This window comes from Geospiza fortis, unplaced genomic scaffold, assembly GCF_000277835.1.
Source record: "Geospiza fortis unplaced genomic scaffold, GeoFor_1.0 scaffold23, whole genome shotgun sequence".
Lineage (NCBI taxonomy): Eukaryota > Metazoa > Chordata > Aves > Passeriformes > Thraupidae > Geospiza > Geospiza fortis.
The window spans coordinates 9817869-9840480 of record NW_005054303.1 but is presented as its reverse complement, the minus strand read 5'-3'; the positions used below and the strand labels follow the sequence as shown (position 1 = coordinate 9840480).

General features: G+C 42.1%; 1 protein-coding gene across 1 annotated transcript in view; it reads left to right on the top strand.

Moving 5' to 3' along the window:
* Nucleotides 1–22612, top strand: part of SYNE2 (spectrin repeat containing nuclear envelope protein 2) — a 158116-nt gene that overhangs the window by 100723 nt on the left and 34781 nt on the right. Inside the window, 15 exon segments of the mRNA XM_031066314.1 lie at nucleotides 837–1013; nucleotides 2209–2364; nucleotides 3688–3837; nucleotides 6206–6382; nucleotides 7557–7690; nucleotides 8164–8368; nucleotides 10297–10476; nucleotides 11901–12026; nucleotides 12528–12682; nucleotides 13026–13173; nucleotides 13907–14001; nucleotides 15669–15903; nucleotides 17242–17436; nucleotides 18160–18285; nucleotides 20206–20361. Of these exon segments, the coding sequence (XP_030922174.1) occupies nucleotides 837–1013; nucleotides 2209–2364; nucleotides 3688–3837; nucleotides 6206–6382; nucleotides 7557–7690; nucleotides 8164–8368; nucleotides 10297–10476; nucleotides 11901–12026; nucleotides 12528–12682; nucleotides 13026–13173; nucleotides 13907–14001; nucleotides 15669–15903; nucleotides 17242–17436; nucleotides 18160–18285; nucleotides 20206–20361 (2415 nt within the window).

Genomic DNA, 22612 nt, shown 5'->3' with positions numbered 1-22612 from the left:
ATATAACATTTTGGTCTGTATCAGTGGAATTTGGCAGTTGGGACATGTAGGTGAGGTGCTGTTCTTAACGCTTTGGATATTTAGAGGTGGGTTTGTGGGTGTATCTTTTGCACTTGTCAGCAAGGTGGGGTTATGTGTGCTGAGAAGAAAGCTGGGATGAGGGTCACAAATTCCTAGAGGGAAATAGCTGTGGCTACTGTGGTATTCCCTGGTGACTTTTCTGAGCACTACTGGATAAAAATGGAGCCCTTTCCTACTCTATTCTAATACCCTCTGAAATAAAAAGACATTCCCTTATGTTTTCACTTTGTATGTAGTTTCTTGCTTATCTCTCTGCACAAGAGATGCTGATGCTGGAGAACACTTTCCTCCCAGACATTCTATTCTGATACCAGATGTTTTGTTAAAAAGAGTACAAACTTGTGCTTCATTTTCCTGTGAGTTGCAGGAGTGTGGGAAAGCCTTGGTCTTGGGGCAACCATCTGGGCCCGTGGCAGTGTGATGGTTTTGTCCAGTGGGTTAAGTAAAGGGTCTGGTCCCCCTGGGTTTTATTCCCTGCTCCATCTCTAGCCTGTTTTTACCTTGAGCTAACCACGTAATGATAGAGATTTTCTGCAGAAATTTCAGTGGATGGAAAGACTAGACAAATACAGAATGGTAAAATTTGAGAATTATTCCTACAGACAAGTCTCTTTCAGAAGAATATTTTAGGTCATGATACAAACAAAGCTGTCAATGCCCCATTGCCACACCTTGAAGCATCATTGGAACCATTCAGATTAAAACCACAGAACCGATTGCTTTATGTTTTTGTTCTTTCTCTTTTTCCCCTGCAGGAATACATGATGGAAATGAACTTTAAGCAGTGGATGGTAGATTTTGTTAACCAGTCCCTGCTGCAGATGAGCACCTGTGACGTGGAGAGCAAGCGCTACGAAAGGACAGAGTTTGCCGAGTGCCTGGGTGAGATGAACTTGCGGTGGCACCGCCTGCAGGCAGCCCTCAACAGAAAGGTTGGATTGAGTTCCCATGGCTTTCTGTCTTACAGCTCTGATTTTGCCTGTGCCACTGCTCTGTTTTAGGGATATATCAAGCTACCAGCAGTTTTCCTGTGTAGCAGTTGGATTTGTGCAAACAGTGATTATTAAGTAAGTAGTGTTGACAGCCACGTTCAGCTGGGGACATATGAAACTCCTGGACAAGGCACAGCAGGGATCAGTTCCCAGCCCTGCTCCAGCCCCTCCTAGGTCACTGGAAATGGGTTCCTCTGTCAGTGTCCTCCTCCTGCAGTAAATATGCTTTCCCAATGCAGTGCTTTGAAGGTCAGCAGCTGATAGAGTCAAGTCTACATGCAGAATTTTCCTATCAGCACATAATCTTGTTTCTCTGGAGAAAATCTGTTTCAGGCAATGCCTCAGAATTATTCTATTTCAGTGAGGCTAGAAATAATCCATGCATCCAGAATTAGATGCTGCTGCTTATGTGCCCCAATACCCAGAAAAGCTGGTGTGACTCATGATATGGAAAAGACATGGGGGCACTCAGAATCCCAAAATGCAACCATGAAGCTGCTGGAATGAATCCCTCTACCAACACATTTCTCTTTCATCTCTGTGTCTCAATTTATACAGCTTTGGGAGAAGCTGGCCGTTCCAAATCCAGACACAAAGACTTCTGGTCAGATGGAAAATTGCCAATGTTTTTTTAGTTCAGAAAGTCTTCCAGAAGCATTTTAAAGTGGAAATTTCATTTCCCGTACAATTGAAAATTCCCATGATGAAATTTCAGTTTTGTTGGGGGAAAGGTTATGTTCTCTACCGTTTTCATGAAGTTCAATTCTAGGATTTGATGGATCCTCAGGGCCAAGATTGAAGATAGGAAACTTGAGGTCCCTTTCTTATTAGTAGCCTTGTTGGTGAGTTTTAGTGAGAATGTGATTTTTGGATTCCGTGTGAATGTGTCCACATGGCCCAGGGTCCCCCAGCTTGTCAGGTCTCCCAGCTCCAGAGCACAGACTGCCTTGTTTCTTCCAAAGGAAAAGGTCAGATCCTAAAGAGCCTGCAAAACGTTTTAGTTTTCCTTTCAAAATATTTTCTCTAAATAGTATTTTCAGTATGGATTTTGTGATGTCTAGTTTTGTCATGGAAAAAGCCATGTTTTTGCCCACTTGTAGGTTTAAGTAAGTTAAAACATTTCTGTAACTTTCAGATACAAGACTTGGAACACATTTTGGAGGATATTACTGAGAATGAGAACAAAGCCCAGACTCTGCACAACTGGCTGGAAGCTCAGAGTGATCGACTGAGATCCTTACAAACCCCAGCAAGTCTGATCTCTGCACAGAACACCTTAGATGATTGCAAGGTAAAGCATGACATGAGTAGTGTTACAGTAAAAGCCCTATTTAGCACACTTTGCTGAATCCAGACTAAGGAACTGCACAGATTTTAACAGAAAGAAATGTAAAGGAAGTTGCCATTTCCCAGAAGAATTCTCCAGTGTCATTTTAATTAAAGCATGTTGCAGTCAGGTGATAAAGAGACAGAACCACTTTTAATGTGAGTGGCTATTCTGTGATTTTTTCCACCAATTGAAGATGCATCTGCTGTTGCTTCATGGTATTTGGAGTGTTGTGCAGCAATATTGTATTCTGAGATACTTCCAATAGAAGTAGTTCTCAGTTCAGCACAGCCATGGCAGAAATTATGAATTCCATTAGTTTGAAGAGCTCTGTGATGGAAGTGTCATGGAAACTACTCAGTCCCATTTGGACAAATAGCAACCCTCTCTGCTTCTGCCCTAGACAGTAGTGTAGTCTCTCTGCAGCAGCCTCAAGGATCTGAGTGTCCTTTGTTATGTTTTTCTAGGCATCAGATCCCTCAGAATTAATACAGGTGGCAGCCAGCTAATAACTGGTTCCTGTTACTCTGATAGTCTGCTGTTTTCATTCAGTACAGTGTTCCCTCTCTGTTTTTTAACATGGAATATTTGTTCTTTCATTGCCATGGTTACATCTCTCTCTTGTAGTAGGCTGCTTTTATTGTCTGGAGTGCTCTGTTACACACTGTGTTACTTGCATCTCTGAAATGTGTGGAGGGGCCAGAATGGAAGAAAGGCACGAGAGTAGCTTGATCTAAACACTCACCTGCTCAGAACAACACACAGTGCTAGGATACAGGTGGCTAAAATTTCATTACAATTCATTTGGTCAATAAAAATTAGGTCCAAATTTAAAAATGTTTTGGGGACGATCAGTGAGAGCTGGAAAAAGGTCATGGCTTTAAGTGTAGCATTATAGGAAAATGTTGTGGCCCATTGTGGGTATGGATGGTTCCTCACATTGTAAAGAGCTCCCTGCTGAGCTTTTCCCAGCATGTCAAGACTTATTCTGCTGGGGAAGGAGTCCCATGTATCTCCATTCAATGGAGATTGTTCTCAGTTGATTTCAGTGGAATTTCTGCCATGAAGGTCCCTCTGAGGAAAGGAACAAACTGAAAATAACTTTCTAGAAGTTGTTAGGATGTCAGGGACTCACCCATTGCAAAAAAACCTGTTTTACCTTTGCATGACTGAAGAATTGCACAAAATTAATTTTAAAGTAGGAATGTTTACCTAAGCTCCTCACACAGAAGTTTTTTTTATGATCTCATTAAAAGATCTTGCTTATCATCTTTTTTCCATTATTAGGAGCTAGAAAATCAACTCGTGGCTAAATCCAAAACTCTTGATGAGCTCACACAGAGTTTGGCTTCAAATGGTAGTGCAGAACAAACCCCAGAAGCTCAGTCTCTGAGGATAGCTGAGCTGTGTGAAATGAAGGACAGCATTGTAAACCAGGTAAAAGCCTTGCTTGTGTTCAGGTTTCCTGCACTGCATGTTCGGACCACCAATGTCATTAATCTTCTTCATGGGGTGGCAGGAGCTGGTACAAAAAAGATGCAAAGTATTCCTTACTCTTTACCTTCCTAAGAATTCCATTTTAAGTCTTTACTGTAAAATAAATTAATGTATTTCCAAAGTTGAGAGAGAAAAATTAGTCTGATCTTGAAGCAGTTTGGGTACAAGGGGAGGAGGAACAGATCCCCATCTGCAGCTTAAGAAAATAAAGAGCTCTGCTATTTTTCTATCAAGCTGCAAATGGAAACCTTAAACTCTCTTACTTGGTCTCCTTCTCTTTCATACCCTGTTCTTTCTCCCTTGTAGTGCAACTGGTGCAAGCTGCCTACTCTGGCCCTGTTCTCACTGAAGCTTTTCCACCTCCCAGTTACTCTTTCATCCACACACCAGGGTGGCTTTTGCCATCCTCAGATCCTGTGTAGTTTTCAGTTGCTTCAAGGAGAGTCTGGCAGATTGATTTCCCATGCAAACTGACTCCCCAGCAGTTTGTATTTATAGTCATAATATCTTTATAATTGGAGCTGATCTTTTTTTTAATGTGGATGTAATTCATAGGTGCAGGAGAGATAATAATGAACGCATTTAAAGATTTGAATCTGTGATAATAAATAACTGCATACTGTAGAGAATTATACATGATGGAGTGGTTGTGTTTCTAGTTAAGATTGCTTTACACTTTTTATTACAGAGTCCTTGCCTTTTTTCCTCAGAACTTTGTGAAACCTGAACCCTTTTGCTTGAACTCTTCCACAGGAGATGTCGATCCAGTATTGATCTGCTGCTTCTTGGTTTGGGTTTCAGCAGAAAGGATGTGGCTGTTTCTTACCAAGAAAGCAGGAAAATTTATGTTTATGTACATGATGAAAGCTTTTCCTTCTGATGTATAACTGGGGGTAGAAATTGGCAGGATTGACAGCCTGGTGCTTTTTCTCTTACAGTCACCGTGGGTCATGTTAATTTTAGGGATTTTGTGACTAAAGTACCAAAGTTGCAAACTGCAGGATGTTCTTGGGGCTGAGCTGTCTGTGTATGCAGTGAAACAGAGAGTGCAGGTTCCTTCCCACGGGTGACTGCTCACATCAGAGCCAGGCAGAGATTTCTAATACAGGGCTAAGGAGATGGAATACCTTGATTAAATTGTCTGTGGGTTGAGCTCAAGCCTGTGAGTCTGTGGCCCTGAGACATTTCCCGGGAACGATGCCTTTCCATCTTCCTTGTGTGGGCAGTAATCAGCTACAGGCTACAAAAAGCAATTAGAGATTCCTCCCACCTGTACCATGATGCAAAAGAGAATAGGGATGATTAATCCACCAGCCTGTGTGTGCCTGAAACTCGGGTACTAGGATAAAATTATCCATGCAGTGTATTTAGGGTGAACTACGGTGTGGACATTTTTTCATCTTCCATTTTGTGCCTGCATAGTCAGAACCAAAATCTGGCATCTGGCTTTTGCCAGGTCTCATGGAGATGTGGTTGTCTGCCTGGTTTTTATGCCTTTCTCCAAGCATGACTGAAAATAGGTATTGAACTAGGTGAATGTTTTATCTAACCCAGGACATGCCTTATGTACTTCCCTGAAACAGAAGGATAAAAATGATTGAAGGAGGATTGTGTTTTTGTGTTGGCAGTGTCCAGGAGCCTGTGGCAAATGGAAGCCAAGCCTGCCCCTTGTAGATTAGACAACTGTAATAATGAAAGAGGCAGAACATAAAGGGGATATCCATCATTAATGAAAGGGACAGAAGATAAAGGGAATATCAATCATTTAATTTTGTATGAAAATCCTGAATTTGCCAGCCTGGGGTCCAGGTGGGCCTGCATTATTAGAGCACAATGGCATAAGAGGCATGACAGCTCTCAGAGTATTGCAGCAGTGGCTTCTTCCATGCAAACCAATTTCTGTTCAAATTGTCCTTGAAAGGAAACTTGATCTCTGGATCAAACTATCTCCTTCCTAAGAAGATTAAGGCTTTCAACTTCCTCCCACTTCAGGTTGATTTTGGCAGGAAGAAATAAGCAGTTCATTATTTCAGTACTTCCTGGGGTGTTCTGGCAGAATTGTGCCACCTTGACCTCCAGTGAAATTTTGATTTCCAGCACATTCCTACACTTCACTCTAGATATGGTTTACTGCTTTTTTTGAAGCCTGCAAAATTCCTTACCGAAAGTATAATAAAATACTCCAGCTTGGCAAATTCTTGTGGATTGTCATGGACTGAGCATTGAGTTTAGATTTCTAAGTCAATTTAAAGGTGATTTATATGTCAGGACTACCCAAGAAATATTAACAAAAATGGTTTGTCTGCAGGTTGCACAGCTAAAGGCCTCAATGGAGTCAATACTGGAGCAGTGGAGAGCATATGATGAAATTTATGCAGAAGTCAGCTTGATGACCACAAGATATTTGTACTGCATAGACCAATGCAAACCTTCTGAGGAAGAAGCTTCATTGGAAGCTTTGAAAAAACAGGTCAAAACTCTCCAGGTAAAGTTGTCTTATTTCTGTACTTTCTTCTTTCCCTTTAGGCAAACAAGCTCCACTGAAAAAAAGACCGAAAAAATTATCTGAGCAACTTTTTCTTTATTATAATGACACTGAAGATAGTGCAATATTACTAATTTTTTTAAATCTCCAGTGGCACTTAGACTTCTTATTTTATGTAGTGCATAAGTTCAACTTGAGTGCAGTTTAGATACAAGGTTCAAGGAAAAAGCCCACCAAGTCCTCATGCTCCCTTGCCCCTTGTATTGATGCTGAGCCTGGCATTTCTGCTTGCTCCAGCACCACTCCAACTATTCTGTCAACCTCCAGAGAGCTGGAGTCCCCTGCACAACCTCTGAATGAGTCAGAATGCCAGACATAAATGCTCTGGATCCTCCTGCTGCTCTGCTTGGCTGTTACAGAGTCCAAGTGGAGCATCTGGATTAGGCAGTTAGGCTGGCCCTGGGTCTGGGCATTCACAGCTCTGGCTAAAATCCCCTTTCCTGGCTCTAAATGAGTGTTGAAAGGCTGTGCAAGCACTCCCTCTTTTCCTGTAAATAAGGCTGAATTGGGGTTTTTTTGAGTTGTATCAGAAGTGGTGCAGGACAGACTGAGGCTGTGAGTGCTGGGTGTGGGACTCTTGGCAGTAAACCCTGCACAAGTGCCTCCCACCCTCACCTGGGCTCATGTTATAGATAAAAGGAACTGGGCACCTTCTCACCTCCTTCCTTCAATCACCCTGTTTACTTTTAACCTGGAGCAGTTCACAGATACACTGTAATGGCCTGTATCAGGAGGAGGGGGAGCTTGCAGCTGAGGGCAGGAGATACCAAGCCAACTTTACTGCCAGTAGAAACAGTGGCTAAAAATAAAAGCATTTTTGGTTTCTAGCAAATTCATTTATTCAGTTCAGAGATGTGGGCTTGCTAAATGAGCTTTTTCTTTAACAGCCAATAAATTATCTCAGTTTAAAACAGGTCTTCTGAATTACTTTTTTTCCTATTTCACCTCTCTTAGCTTCCTGATTTTTAGGAATTGGTGTTACGTTTTCTGCAAACATTTTAATCTGTGCTGCAGAAGTATGGCATTTTTGCTACCCTATCTCTACCAATCTATAGGGGAAGTTACACTTAGGTCATTTATCCCCCACAATTAATTGATAAAATCCATTCTGCAGGCTCTTCAAGATGAATCAGAGAGCAGTGAGGAAAGTTGGGCCAAGCTCCAGGCTGCTGCCAGTAACCTGAAGAAGAGCTGCTCCCCCTCCTTTGCAGAGATTATTGACCAGAAATGCATGGAGGCACACACTAGGTAAGCCTGCAAAATCAGACACCAGTTATTAGTATTTAAAAAAACCAAGTTGTTCAGGCAAGATTCAAACATCTGCCAGATTTTCAGGTCTGTACTAATGCATCTCACCTGTCTAAGGGCATTCTGTGTGATGAGTAGAATCACAGAATCGTGGAATGGTTTGGGTTGGAAGGGACCTTAAAGATCATCCATTTCAATCCCCCTGCCACAAAACGGGACACTTTCCACCAGACCAGGTTTCTCCAAGCCCCATCCATCCTTGAACACTTCCAGGGATGTGTTTTATCCTTCTGTTTCAGGGAAGTACACTTTTAGCTGCATGCTTTTCCTGTGATGGGTCCCACAGCACAAACTGTGGCTTTCAGGAACATGGCTGTGGATGCAAAGCAATTCCCTCAGGAACCCTATGCCAAATCATGTTCTACAGGAGAACCTACTGGGAAAACAGTCTAAATCTTTTGATATTTTGGCAGGTGGAACTCAGTAAATGAAGACATCACAGATCAGCTGCGGGCAGCACAGGCAGCTCTGCAGCTCTGGGAGCCCTTTGAGGCTTTGTGCTCTGAGACAGCAGCCAAGTTACAGCAGTACAGCCAGCAGTGTGCTCAGCTCTTGGATGCTCACGTGCCTGAGGAGAACTCCATAGAAACCCTGGAGCAGAGGATACAGGAGATAAAGGTACATGAAGAAGTTTCTGCTGCTGGGTACAAACCAAGATTTATTTTTGAGAAACAAGGCAAAAGAATACCAACAATCCAGTCAGTGGAAAAGATGAAATCTGTGGGTTTCTCCCATGAACAGGCACCTTTGTATTTCCTTTAAGCACTTTGACCAGAGACCAAACCAGAGCTAGTGTATAGGTGAGCAGAGAGCAGAAGGGAGTCATATTCCATCTCTGCCACTTGCTGCTCTGCACAAAAGGTCAAGCCTGTGTTGGAAGCAATCACTGAAAGAAAAATTATTTACCTTATGAGGCATTGCTTGGGAGGAGGAATAATACCTACAAGAACAATACCTGAGAGAAAAAAGAGCAGTTTTCCTGAGCACATCACCATCCTGAACTCTTCCACAGCCTTCAAAATGCTTTTAATTGGATTTGGTGCTGTGTTTTGGTCTGGTGTGATGGGTTCACAGACTCCTGAGCTCATTAGATTACTCTAAATGCTTCTGACTTTAGGCAAATGAGATCTCATGCTGAAACCACACGGCACATTGGACTCTATCAGGCAGCAAAGCTGTCATTGGGTTCTGACATTTTTGGTTTCTTCAGGCTGTGATAAAGAAATATAATAATCCTTATGTCAGGACAGAGCAGTGATTCATTGTGCTTTATGAATCTCTAGCTATGAATTGGAAGAAGTACAGAGTATTCCATTTTGCATGTGGCCTTAAATAAGAAACTTTACAGGGAAAAGAACTCACGTATCTTTCTTTGTCAGAAAAAACTGACAGCAGCAAAGCCTAGACCAAATTTTTTTTACTTTTTTCTGATATACTAATGGCTGTGACAGAAATTCATCACTATGTCAGCAAAAAGGAATTGCATTTTCTGGAAATTTTTGGGAAGAGTGCTACACCTACTAAGCAAGGCATGGCCACCTGAATGCCATTAGCACTGTAGATGCTGTCCTGGTGTGTGTGGGTAGAACACATGGAATTTGTCGTGGGGTTTTTTAAGTGGTGAGTTAAAAGAATGGGGATCAATGAAATGGCATATGAGTTATGTCTATTTGAATACACATATTTTAATCCCTCTAATCTTTTCCTCTCTATATATTAGGAAAAATTATGGTTTTATGGATTTTTGCCACCACAAAAAAAAAATTCTTATAAAGAGAAGAAGAAATCAAAATGGGTTCTTTATTAAATGGCTGGAGTGATATTTTATAACATGATCCTTTCAAATAAAGAGGTCAGGAAGCAAGGACCATTTTGCTTTTTAGAGAAATATGTGTGTTTTTTGCTATTCATCAGAAGATTTTGCTCATTATTCTCAGAAAAGACAATACATAGTGGCTAATTTCAGGGGGTTTAATGGCTAAAAGTAAATTTCACTTGTCAAAAAAAAAGAAAAAACCAAGTACATTGAATGAGTCTAAAATTACTCCCTTTGTTCTTGTACTGCCTTTAGAGTATAATTTTATAGCATCTTTCTAAGTAAAGGGGAACAAATAAAACCAAACCCATAGTCCTCAGTCACTGAGGGATCCAAAGTACTGGTATGGTTGTAACTAAATAGCTTTCCTCATCTGCAGCATGGGCCAGTTCCCCCATCTTCTAGTGTACACACATCTTGTAGAGAGGGATACCCCAATTTCCCTCCCTGATTTTCCTCTGGAGCAGCAGTACCCACTGCCTGAAGTCACTGGTGTTCCATTGAACTCTGAACTGTGCCTTTCCCAGCACTGCACTCAAAGGATGCAATTCCCATTATCCTCCAAGTAAAAGACTGAAGCTTTCACCACAGCTGAGCTTGGCTCCCAGATGGGCTCAACAAAAAAGAGTTTAGTCACAGCAACAAAAGATGCCAAATGAAAGTGGCACATGAATGATGATCTGATTCATTTACTGACTTTTTTTTTTTCCCTTTCCCCTTCTCCCATCAGAATTTACAGCACAGCCTTCAAAACCTCGCAGGATGCCGAGCCCAGATTTATTTGCAGGCTGACAGGATAAAACAGCAGGCTGGGACAGCTGCTGAGGCCATTCTGATGGAGAAGCTGCAACCATTCCAGAGAGCAACCTATTTGGAAAAGATGTTGCAGAGGAAGCTGGATGAACTTCAGGTATTTTTTTTTATATTAAATTAGCTGTTAGTGTGGGGTAACTTCTTCACTAGAGTCTTGTGTGAGCCATGTTCCTCATTAGAGCACTATAGTTCTTGAATTGAAATTTCAGTTCATTAAAACTCACTATAGTTCTTGAATTGGAATTTCAGTTCATTAAAACTCAGCAGGATGATAAACTATATAAAGAAATATTACATGAAGCCAGAGGGACAGATGAAGGATTTCACCCTCACCTGCTTGAGTTGCTTAACAGCCTCTGTCACTGGGCCTGTTATCCCCAGGACCCTCAGATGATTAAAGATTAGGAAATGTGGGGGTTTTTTTGAACATTGAAGTAAGCTGTGAAGTTTCTCAGCTCTGCCTTGAAAAAAAAATCATGGGCTTCAGTTTTTCTTAGGAAGAGTTCATGTAGTGAACCTAAAACCAAACAGAGAACTGTGACCATTTGATGTAATTCTGAGGACCAAATTCACATTCCTGTTCAGGCCAAATGGGGATAGACCTGGATCCAGGAGCTCTGCTCAGCATAGTGGAGGATTGACTTCTCCTCTTCACAGGCATTCCTGAGAAAGCTTCCAAGCAAATGTACTGCTGGACATGTACTGATGTAGAATTAATCTGTTCCTATGGAAAAAGTCTGGTTTCAATGAATTGTTCTGTTTTAAAGTAAACCCGAATTCATCAAGACATTTGAAGCCAGCTCTATTTATGTCTTCATCAACCAGCACAGTTAATGGCTGGAAGCCAGAAATCTTTGTGAAGATAACAGGTTTCTCATATTCCCTGTGAACTTCTCACTGCGTGAAAAAATGCATTTCTGGGTAGTCATTTTCTCTGGTTTAACCCTGTGATATTACCACAGCAATCTCTCTCCATACACCAGTTTTTGCCATTCATCCCTTAAAAAACTGTTGTTGTGTAAGTTCTCTCAGAGATGTGGAGTTTAATTCTGGAGAGAAAGAAAAAGTTTTCCCAGTGCTGTTCTGCTAAAGGAAAGTTGAATTCCAGCCCTACTGATTTTTCCACAGAGCTCATGTAAGCTGCACAGCTTTGTGTGTACCTCAAAGGAAGCTCATTTTCACAAGTTTCCCCCCTCTGATAAGCTGAGTTTTGACTTTCCAATATCACAATAAGTTAAATAGCGCAGAGCTACAAAAGGTATCACAGAAACCCCAATTCCTTTCACATAGATACAGCTGTCTCAGAATTTGGAGATTCTGTTTCTTGGTCTCTGCTTTAGGTTAAATTTTCCCCTTGTCCAGTTGAAAAATGGAAAAAAGTTCAACAGAGAGTTATAAATACATTAGAATTGAGGTTTAATAACTGTTTGTTTTCCTAAAAATATTGCTTATTGCTCCTTTTTGTCTACTGAATAAGTGTAATAAATAGTAACTAATGTAAATTTTCAATATTCACCCCAGTTCAATCTTTTACAACTGGAGGATTTCAACAACTGCCTGGAAACACTGGAGGGTCGTGTCAAGAATTGCACAGACACCTTTGATAACCTCTGTCTAGAGGAAGGAGACAACTCAGAATTGCTCATGGTATGTTTGCATTCCCAAATACAAAAAGATACTACTCAGCTCTTGCCCGCTTCAAACTGCTCTTTGTATCCTAAATGTCACAGTTGCAGCACTTCCATCAGAGTAACTATAATTCAGCCAAAACACAAAAAGGAATTATTAAAGTTTAGAAACTCTAGATCTGCATTTTGAGCCAAATGCCTGCATGGAAGGGAGGAAAATCACCAGATTTGGGGTTGTTGTGAGATCTTTTTCCCCAGCTTTGCTCTGGAGCTGCTCTGTTTCCCTCAGTGTAGGGTATGAAGTAAATGTGGAGGTTCCAGGTCTTGAGTATCTGTTCAGTACCGTTGGAAAAGTGAGTTCTATGTAAAAGAGTTATTACTTTTTATTCCTCTGTATTTTTTGAAGTTAACACAGATATGTTGGGTGTTTTGAGGTTGCAGGGAATAAGCTTCTATACTTCTTTTACATGAAAGAAAGGCAGTACTTTTCTGCAATAATTTATTTTTTCCTTACTTCCAGAATCAGACACTGGAGCTTGCTGCACTTTCTCCAAGCATAGAGAGTTTGAATGAAGCAAGCATAAAGCTGCCACTCAGTGACTTCACCCTGAAGAAAATGCAGAGCCTGACTCGGCAGTGGAGTCAGAAAACAGCAGCTGCTCTGGAATGTTGCAGGTCTGAAATGCAAACCAAAAAAATCACAAGTAACGATTCCCTTTTCTGTGATTGAAATGAAAACCAAGTTAAAGCATAGAACATCTTGCAGTCTGTTCTCAGCTTTCTCAGGAGCTTGACAGGTGGAATTCTGCCCTTGCAATTTACTTGATTTTCCAGTGGCTATTTGTATTCCAAGTCACTTGAAACAAAAACCTGGATGTTTGTAGGGGAAGAAGGGAGCAAAGTGCCAAGTGAAACCCCCATATGTTAATTTTATTAACTACCACATTAGAGCACCTGTAAACATACCCAGAAAAACATCCACCAACAGAAGTTTCTGGCTATTCATTTTGTTTTACAGTATGCTTGAGGGAACCCAAAATGATGAGAAGAAATTCTTCCAGAAATGTGAAAAGTGGATGAAATTCCTAGAAAAAATGAAAGAAGCCTTAAAAACAGATATTCCAGGACGGTTTGAAGAACTGCAAGAGCAACAGAGAGTATATGAGGTAAAGCTAAGTCTAAAAATGGAAGCATCATCTCCAATGATGAAGGCAGGGGGAAATCACTAGAAAATTCTGTGAAAATTCTTTTGAAACTAGATCTGGGCAGGATTTTACAGAGCATTTCACTCTTGAAATGCCTATTAAGGTAAAAACTCTGAAACATGAAAATACTTTTCCAAAGGGACAGATCCCTTTTTGCAAGGATCAGACCTTTAGGAGTGCATCTTCAGGTGCTATGTCATGAAGTCCTAAATTTCTCCAGCCCTGATGTGCACTTGTCTGCCTGTCCCAGAACACTGGAACCTGTGGCAACTAACTGGATAGTTTGCTGGAGACCTAGCAGCAACCTTAACAGTTTCTGGAAGAAATGCATTTAAAATAGTGTTTTCACAGCATATTTCTGGTTTGACCAGTTGTTAGATTTTAGTGAAAATCTTTTTTCTCTGGCATTTTTCCAGACAGTTGCTATTTGTTACAGAGAAACAGTCAAAAAACTTTAGGTTTCAGATCTGTATCATCCAGCTCATGGTGGGATCCACTATCACATATGTGCAGATTCCTCCTGGTATCCAAAAACTGCGGACTCTTAGGGTGCATTTGACACTCTAGCAATTGAAAATAATAGTTTTCAGCTTTTACAATTAAATATGTGCTGTCACTCTAGAGGAGCAGAAGCAGCTTTCATAGCAAAGGTTGTTCACTGAATAGTTAAAACTTGTTCTCTTGGTATTTTCAGATGCTGCAGACTGAGATTTCCATAAATCAGCAAACATTTAATTCTATCATAGAAAAAGTTCTACTCTCCTTGGAATCCGGAGAAGCAGAGAAAAGGTACTTTTTTTTTGTTTTCTCCTTAAGATCTTGGTCATTTAGTGAATATGCTGTCTTCCTTGGTATTGAATCTTTGCTCTTATGAGGACATAAATCCAAATTCTTAGCTGGCTTCACTCTTTGAATGATCACCTGTCACATTTTGCAAGAGCATGAGAAGGTGCAGTGAGAAAGAAACACAGGTGCCCTGGCCAGAGTGCATTTGGGATAGTAACAGGCTGGGCTGAAAACAAAAGTAATTGCTCCTGAAGAGGAGTCTTTTGTTCTGTGCCTGTGGTTGAGCCCACAGAGCATAATGAGGATGCTGCATATGAAGGATGCTCTCCTTCTTTCTGGGCCTCTCTGCTTCTCAGAGTGCAGAGGTGTGGACTATCCACATTGCTCCTGGCACACATGGCAGGGCATTGAGTCACTGGCCATGAAACCCCAAATGTATGGTCCCTAAACCTGTTTTTTATCAGTATGATCTTACACCTTTCTCTTAATCAATGTAGTGTGAGAAACAGCAGGTAATGTTTGTGAGCAGGGGTTCAGCTGCCTCAGGTGTTTGGGGTGAAGACATTTCCCTCCCTGCCAGATCTTGCTGCTTCCAGAGACTTGGCAGGACAGAGTGTGTGCTCCCCTCATGATAGTGGGACCTTGGAAAATGCTAAAGATAGATTCTGAAAATGTTAGGCTTTGTGTTTTCTCAGATCAGTGCATTCACGTAAGCAGTATGATAAATGATATAATTGTTAGATGTGATGATTGTTTAGTAATTAAATATAATTATTATATAATCATAGGAAGAATCATGAGAAACTACACTGGGCACTTAAGAGAGCTATGTTTAGCTAAAAATCTATGTATACAATAGAACAATATAAGTTTAATAATTAACATGTAAGTTATATAACGATAGAATATAAAAACACGTTCCTCTTCAATGTATGGTGGGATCAGATCTGAGGCGAAAGCGCCCCTGATTCCCAGAGCTCTTAATAAAAGCACCTACATATAATTGCCTGTGTGATTATATGTCTCCGCACGCTAACACTCAGACATGCCAGTATAGAATCCACAGCTTGGCTTAAAACTGCCAGGGAAGGTAGGCTACACTAAGCTGAGCTGCTGGATTTTTGTGTTTGGAACTACCCACACGAAGGCAGTGGTTTGTGTGAGTGTGAATCAGGGACGATGGCTTCCTGCAGAGAAGCAGAATTGATAGATGAGGTTGCCTTAACCAACCAGCCAGATCTGCTGGATCATCTGACCACAGATGAGGACAAAATAACTGCTTAAATGAGTTCAATAACTACACAATTTTCCATTGTGCAGATCAATTTTGCAGTGTAATCAGCGACCTTGTCTCACTTGGATTGACCTTCTTGTTCTCCAGAGAAGTGTTTAGTGCATATTGTGTCTGATTGCTGCATTATGTATGTTGCTATACCACAATTGCAAGATTGACTTGCCTTACCCTCTTTTGTATCATGTAAAAGGTTGTTTGGATTGCTTAAAAGATGGAATACAGAGAGCAGGGCTGGGCTTAGGGCTGCAAAGAGCTTTCTTGCATTGTTGGGTATTATAATTGAAAAACAACTTTGCAAATGGAGCTCCATCACAATTACTGTAATATGCAGCCTTGAGATCAAACTAAATTAACACTCAGCCCTTGTAATTTTCAGGACAGAGTTTATTTCCAAGCTGACACTGCTGAAGGAGCAGTGGCAGAATGTTATCCGGATGGTTCAGCAAAGGAAGAAGGACATCGATGGACTCGTGAGCCAGTGGCAGCTCTTCAGGAGTTCCCTGCAGAGCCTCAGCAGATTCCTTGATGACACAAACAGCTTCCTTGCAGCTGTGAAGAGCCAGGACTGTTACAGCCTTTACCAGCTTAGAAATGTAATTCATGATTTCAAGGTACTGTGTTTATTTCTCATAAATCTAAAATACGTGGCCTTTTTCCCTCAGACTGAAACAGCTTCTGTCCAGTCAGGTAAAAAGCTTTAAAGTCACACACTTTCTTGGGGGAGAAATTATTGGTGATACTTTTTCCTTAAAGCTGAGCACAGGTAAGAAAGCAGTGGCATTGCAAAAGGCTCATTATACTCAGAAACTTCTTGATCAGTATGGCCATTTAGTAGCCTTGCATGCTTTAAAAATCTTATGGATACGAAAATGGCAATTCAGGGTGCCAGAGGAGACAGACACACTAGTCAGCAGGTAAGCTCTAGGTCTGTGTACATCTTACTGACATGACTGCTGAATTCAGGACTTCTATTTTGCCTGAAGAAAGGTAGTTATGTGGCAAAACGGGCCATATAGATCCTGTGTGTGCAAGGATGGGCAGGAGAGGCCAGAAACAAAGAAAAAGCAAGGGAATCTCTTCACTCCAAGATATACAAACCTTATGAGCAGTTCTTCAGAACAGTGGCTTCTGCATTTTACATGCAGTGGAAAAAAATATTTTCCTTTGTTAATTTTGGATGTTTTGGTTTTGCATTTAACTGTGGACCTCTTTGTTTTATAGGAAGGTAGAAACAAGCAGTGAACTTGATGGTTGCATAAGGCAATCTAAAACCTTTTAAAATCATACTGTTGAATGCTATTTGCACAGTCCAAGGTTTATATTGTGTCCCCACACACCTAGTATTGATGGATTAACACATTACCAGTGTTCCATTTGGTGCTTGCCCTTTTTATTTCATCTGTATTTCTACCTGCTGTGTAAAGGTGGTTTTCAGTAGATTTTACAACTTAGTGAGAAAAGCCAGAAAGTCTTCTCCCTCCTACTCCAAATTGCCCTTTTCCTCCTGCTGCTGTTCTACATAAAGAAACTCTGATTATACCTCCTTGTGTTAGGGATCAATTTGTTGTGGGCAAATTATTATTGATGGCTTACTTCACTTGGAGTGCATCATGATTAACAGGGCTCTTATCTCTGAAAAAATGAGCCTAAGATGTTGGTCTTAGAGGTGGTCACAGAACTTAGTTTGTATTTTTGTCTGCTACACTTTCAGTCTGGCACTATAGATTTGGTCTGGAGAAAGCTTTTGTAGAGTTTTATAAATCAAAATATCAGAGAAAACATGATTTTTCTGAAATCAAAGAAGCACATAGGAGATCTATTGATTCCTCTTTCACGACTGTGAACAAAGCTGTACCTTGTGAGTCATCTTCCCAAGTGAAATACCGAGGAAGCACTTCTGGAACTTTCTAAGAACAGCTTGGAAAGTTAACTTTTTTCCCCTTTTCAAGAGTAAGGCAGTGATCCTTCAGAGGTGGCAAGCCATGTACACCTTGGTCATCGACGTTGGGGAGAAGCTGCGCGCTGTCTCCGATCCCAACACCAGCGCTGCCCTCCAGGAGGAGCTCAGCCAGTTACAGCAGCGCTGGGGGAAAACCCAGGCCCTGCTGGAGAAGAAGAAGATGCAGTTCAGTGGCACCCTACAGGTGGGTGATGCCCTCCCCACGTGCTGCTCTGGCCTTGGGTCTCAGGAGCTTCCCTGTCCCACCGTCTCCAGGCTGAGCTGCTGCTCGCTGCAGGGGCACTCTGAGGGGAGTGCTGTCATGTGTCATCAGGGCTTGGGGAATGCTAAAACTGTGGTTCCCTGATTCTCCAAAGGAAATTGAGTTGGATTCCATTTGTTGCTACATGGATGTTTCTGCTCTGATTGTTCTCAAGCTCTCCATGGCCTGGAGCTCACTCCTGCTTTGGGCTGTAAAGCTAAAATTTAGCTTAGAGTCAACATGATTTGTTCCTCCTCATGTTGTTGAACAATGACTTCTAAATAGACGGGCCAGTGATATTTATTTCCTTACAGCAATGAATTTGCTTTCATGGCTAAGTAGAACATTAGGTATGTCTTAAAATTGAATACTGTCACTGATACAGTCCAAAAACCATGCTTAAGGCCTCTTTGCTTTGTTCAACCCAAGTGAGGAGAAATGCTCTCTAAGGCAAGGCTTAAATAAGAGAGGCTTGAAGTTCTGTAAATCCAAGCACCAAAATCTTGTGGGTGGCACTATGTATCAAAAAAGAAAATTCAAAAAACCAGAGCACAAGATGGATTATTTCAGTGGGTTGAAGATGCTATTTTGTAACATATCCATGTGGTTCATATTTTTTGATAAAATATCCTCACCTTTTATATTTCTTTGGGTCTCCCTGAGCAGACTTGTGACCGCTTTGAAAAGCAAACCAAGGAACTGGAAAGCAGACTGCAAGAGCTAAAGGAGAAAGTAAAAGATCCACTCCCTGTTGAACATGAAGAGCTCCACAAAGCCAAGGAACATATTAAGGTATGAACAGCCATATTGTATTTAAATTGATGTAGTCTTTGCACAACACCTCATCCCTGTAAAATCAGTTTTCCCTCTTACCTGCTCTTCAGTGACACTGAATTTCTCTCCTTTACGCCATCCTGATTGCTGCCCATCTCCAAAGTCCAGCTGACCAAGAAGATTATGAGTAGTAGTAGTGTTTGGAATGGTTTTTCCTGCTTCTGCTCCCTTTACAGTCTGAATTTATAAAATAAGTAGTTTCTTTAAAAAAAGGGAAAAAGCTCCCTTCTCTCAGCTCAGTTGGCTCCTGTCTCATGACTGAATCTCCCTTTTTGTTTCCCAATCCGTTTTGTACATGGAGCTCCTCAGGCAAAAGACCTTGTAATTCTGCAAAGCACCATACATACCTGCAGGATCTGGGAATAATTAAAGAGAAGGAAAATTAAGAGTAAGGGAGTGGCAAAATTCCTTGCAGCCCATAGTGCACCATGAAAATTAAATGGCAAGAAAAGCATTTCCAAGGAATAGGAGACATTTTGTCTGCAGTGGTCAGTCTTTCATCATCCTTTTATGAAGTGAATTGTTGACCTATGTAGTGGGAACAAATAAGCTTATTAACAAGCCAAGGCTTCGAACTCATTATCAGCTGTCTGAAATCTTCTTTATGAGTGCTGGCTGCCTTTCCCACGGCAGCAGCCTTGCTGTAGCCCTGACTTATCTGTGAGATGGAAGCACACAGCTTCTGCCTCTTATCCCAGCAAGAGAAATTCAGCTGCAGAGGCAGCAGGGTCAGGCAGTGCCAGTGCTAGTGCTGCTAGTAGGTGTTGTAGTACAATAAAGGACTAAAATGGCATGGCATGCTCTTCCTGCTTTGCACTTCTATCTGGAATAAAGTTATTTTTCTTTCAGCCCTGGACTTTACACGAGGCTAGCAGAAATTCCATAGTTAGTTCTGTAATTGCTCTGGATTTGCCCCTTGTTAAGAGACATAAATGCATGTGTGCACATCTACAGGAGTACTGTGATCTCAGGTAAATTTTAGAGTCAAGTTTATTTGGTGTTTTCCTCTAGTGTTGAAGCTGGGTCCAAGACCTGTGAAAATCCTCACAGGGTTTAGACCCAGCACACTTCTGACACAAACACTCACAGTGTTTTTCCCCTTCAAAATGAGACAAACTGGATTCTCTCTAAGAGGTTCTTTTTTTATTGGATGAGCCAATGACCCTTCCCAGCAGCTTTTTTGCAAAATGGGACCTAGGACCTTGTGTGTGTAGACTGTCATATTCCCCAGCTGCATGCAGTGGTACCTCTGCCTTTAGGTGACAAATTTGACAGTTTTAAGGAAAATGTGTAATTTACAATAAAGAGAAAGGGGAGTTGGGGGAGCAAAGCAGAAAAGAGAGCCTGTTTTCTGTGAACAAGCAGTTTAAAAGCTCTACATTCCTCACAAATCTGAGGAGGTGCCTATGACATAATTCATTAGAGAAGGCAACTGATACAATCTTTTTGTGTGTTTAGAAAAATAACCTGAAACTGGAGCAAATGCAGGTGGAAAGCAACTTGTCCAAAGCAATTATAACAGGAATAAAGGAAACCCTAAAGAAGCATGCATGTGCTGGCCTGGGTGTGAGGGCCCGGATGCTGCCCTGGAGCACAGGGAGCTGGCGGGGCCAGGCTGTCCCAGCACTTTGGGATGCAGGGATGGTACTGGTGGGTCAGTGGGGCACTGCCATGGGCTCCAGTGACTACCAGTGGGGTTCCAGTGGCTTCCAGTGGGGTTCCAGTGATCTCCTGGGGATGCTGGCCAGCCCAGCCCCAGCACAGGCGGCTGCACATTCCCTGCTCTCCTCCCCCACAGGCCAGGCAGGGGATTAGCCAGCAGGTTTGGAAAGCCGAGGAGCTTAGTGCCAAGGCTTGTGCGGGTGCGTTTCCATGCAGGAGCTGGAGCAGTCGCTGGCAGACTGGGCCCACGACATGAAGGAGCTGCAGGCCATGAAGGCGGAGCTGGCACACCTCATCCTCACCGAGGACATGATGGTGCTCAAGGAGCAAGTGGAGCATTTGCACAGGCAGTGGGAAGAGCTCTGCTTGCGGGTGAGTGTTCAGCTCCTCCGGGCTGATATCCATGGGGCCGGCAGGGACTGGGGTTTCTCCTGGGGCAAGACTGGGGTTTCTCCTGGGCTCAGCCCCTCTGGCACTTCTGGGTGGGAATGGGGCTGCTCCCCCAGAGCCAGCCCGGGTGGAGTTCATCCTTTGTGTCCTGGACAACAAAATCGTGCCCAGGGTTTTGTTGCAAACCCTTTGTAAGAAGTGGCTGTGTGACCCTGTGTAAGACTCTGATTGCACAGAGCCAGATGCAGCTGTTTTCTGGAATAGGTGCCTTTGTTCCTGGCTGCCAAAGGCAGGGAGGGATAAGCACAGGAATTGCTCAAGGGCATGGAGCAGGGAAAGGAAGAGGGAAGTTGAAAGAAAATGCCAGCAGAAAGGAAACTTAAATGTGTTTAAATGCTAACTCCCTGGGTTTGAGCACATTGAGAATTGACTTGTCTTCTTTGTAGCAGGAAAATGCTGTGAAACATTTGCATTCTTTGTGGCTTGTTGCTGTATTACACTGAATTTAGTGCTGTGTAAAATTGCTGGGGAAGACTTACAGCAAAGTCACATGGGCTCGATTCATTAGGTTATTATGCAGTTTGAATGTGTGTTTACTTTGCCCTGTTAACAGGATTGGAAGAGGTAAAATACTTCAGGGTCTTAAGTTGTTTGGGGGGCTCTACACACCAGCAAGCCAAACTCTTGCATCCCTTTCCTTGACAAGTAAATGGCTTTTATTTTACAGTTTGTGAAGAAGTATTGAAGCCACTTAGTATTTTGTTTCTAACCCTTCCACAGGCAAAGGTCAAGCAATCTTGGTGGGGACGTTGCCAGAGTAATGAACAGCTGTGCTTATTTCACAAACTGTGTTGTGATGAAATAGTTACTTGGTTTGATTGGAAGAATTAATTTTTTTTTTTTTTGCATTGCAATGAGAAAGAAGAATTTAATTTCTTAAACTGGACAGCTGTTCTACAACCAGTGTTTTCTCTGTTATTTTTTCTGAACTCTGAAAATAATTCTAGAGACATCCTCTCCCCTTCTGAGAAATACAAGCCATTATTTTTTAAATTAAAATGCCTGAACCATTTTCCTAATGGAAATCTGTAGTTAAGCCTATAAATGAGAGAACTTCATTGTTTTTCATTTTTTGGTGAGCTACTGAAGCCTGCTGTCCCCACTGTGTTGAATAGCCCTGAAAATTAAAATTTTTATATGTGCTCCACTACAGTCTATCCAAGTAGTAATTTCCTGTAGTAATTTAAGATCAGATTTTATTCAAAATTTCCATTTTAATTTCCTGAGGGAGCAACGTTGAGTTCAGTCTGTCTTAGAGGCAGGAAAGAGGTGACAGTAATATAACTGTGTTAGGCACACAAAATCTGTAGTGGGAGGAATCTCTTGAGTGCTGTAGGGAGGGAGATTGTGAATGTTTGCACAGCCCTAATGAGCCTCAGGAGAGCCCACAGTGATGCTCAGTGCTGGACACAGGCCAGGAGAGCAGACTTGATCAGCTCTGCTGTTGGCATGACTGCTTCATTTTGGATAACAAAGTAGGGTCAAGATGCATTGTATGGAGCAAAGTGTGCAGAATAAATGCAGGGAGGTGAAAGAGCTGCAGCTGTCACAGCCCTGGGGCAGCCAGATGCCTGTGCTCAACTGGGCAGGGGCAGACAGGCAGAGGGAGCAGATGCACTCAAGGGATTAGCATTTACAGAGCTGCCCTTGCAAGGTGCATGTAGGTCACAGATTTAACCATTCATCCCAGCCAGCATCTCTGGGGATGTTATTTCAGCCTCCCTTTGGAATGCACACGATGCTCACATGGTGGGTGCAAACTGGGGGTGGTACCAGGGCAGCTGGGCAGAGGAGAAAGTGCTCAAAGCAATGACTTGAAGGGTTCATGTTCCTAGAGGCTTGTCTGGGATTTTTTGGGTTGTTCCTGTTTTTTACTCTCAGCCTGTGTTGCTTAGCCAGCTAAAAGGTGCTTCTTGCTCTTAAAATCCTGCCTTGCCCTGTTCTGAGCAGGCAAACCTGGAGTCAGAATCACATCAGCATTTAGAGCTTGTTTTGCTGACAAGCAGAGTCTGTTCTTCCACTGACCAGGTAAACTCATCTCCACACATGGGAGATGCTGCAGGTGGTAAGGAAGGATGAAGGGTTCACCCTCCAAACCCCTGAGGCTGAGGGTACATGGGAGCATCCCAGACAGAAACACCTTAGAAACTTTCTGAGGTCCCTGGCATCTCCA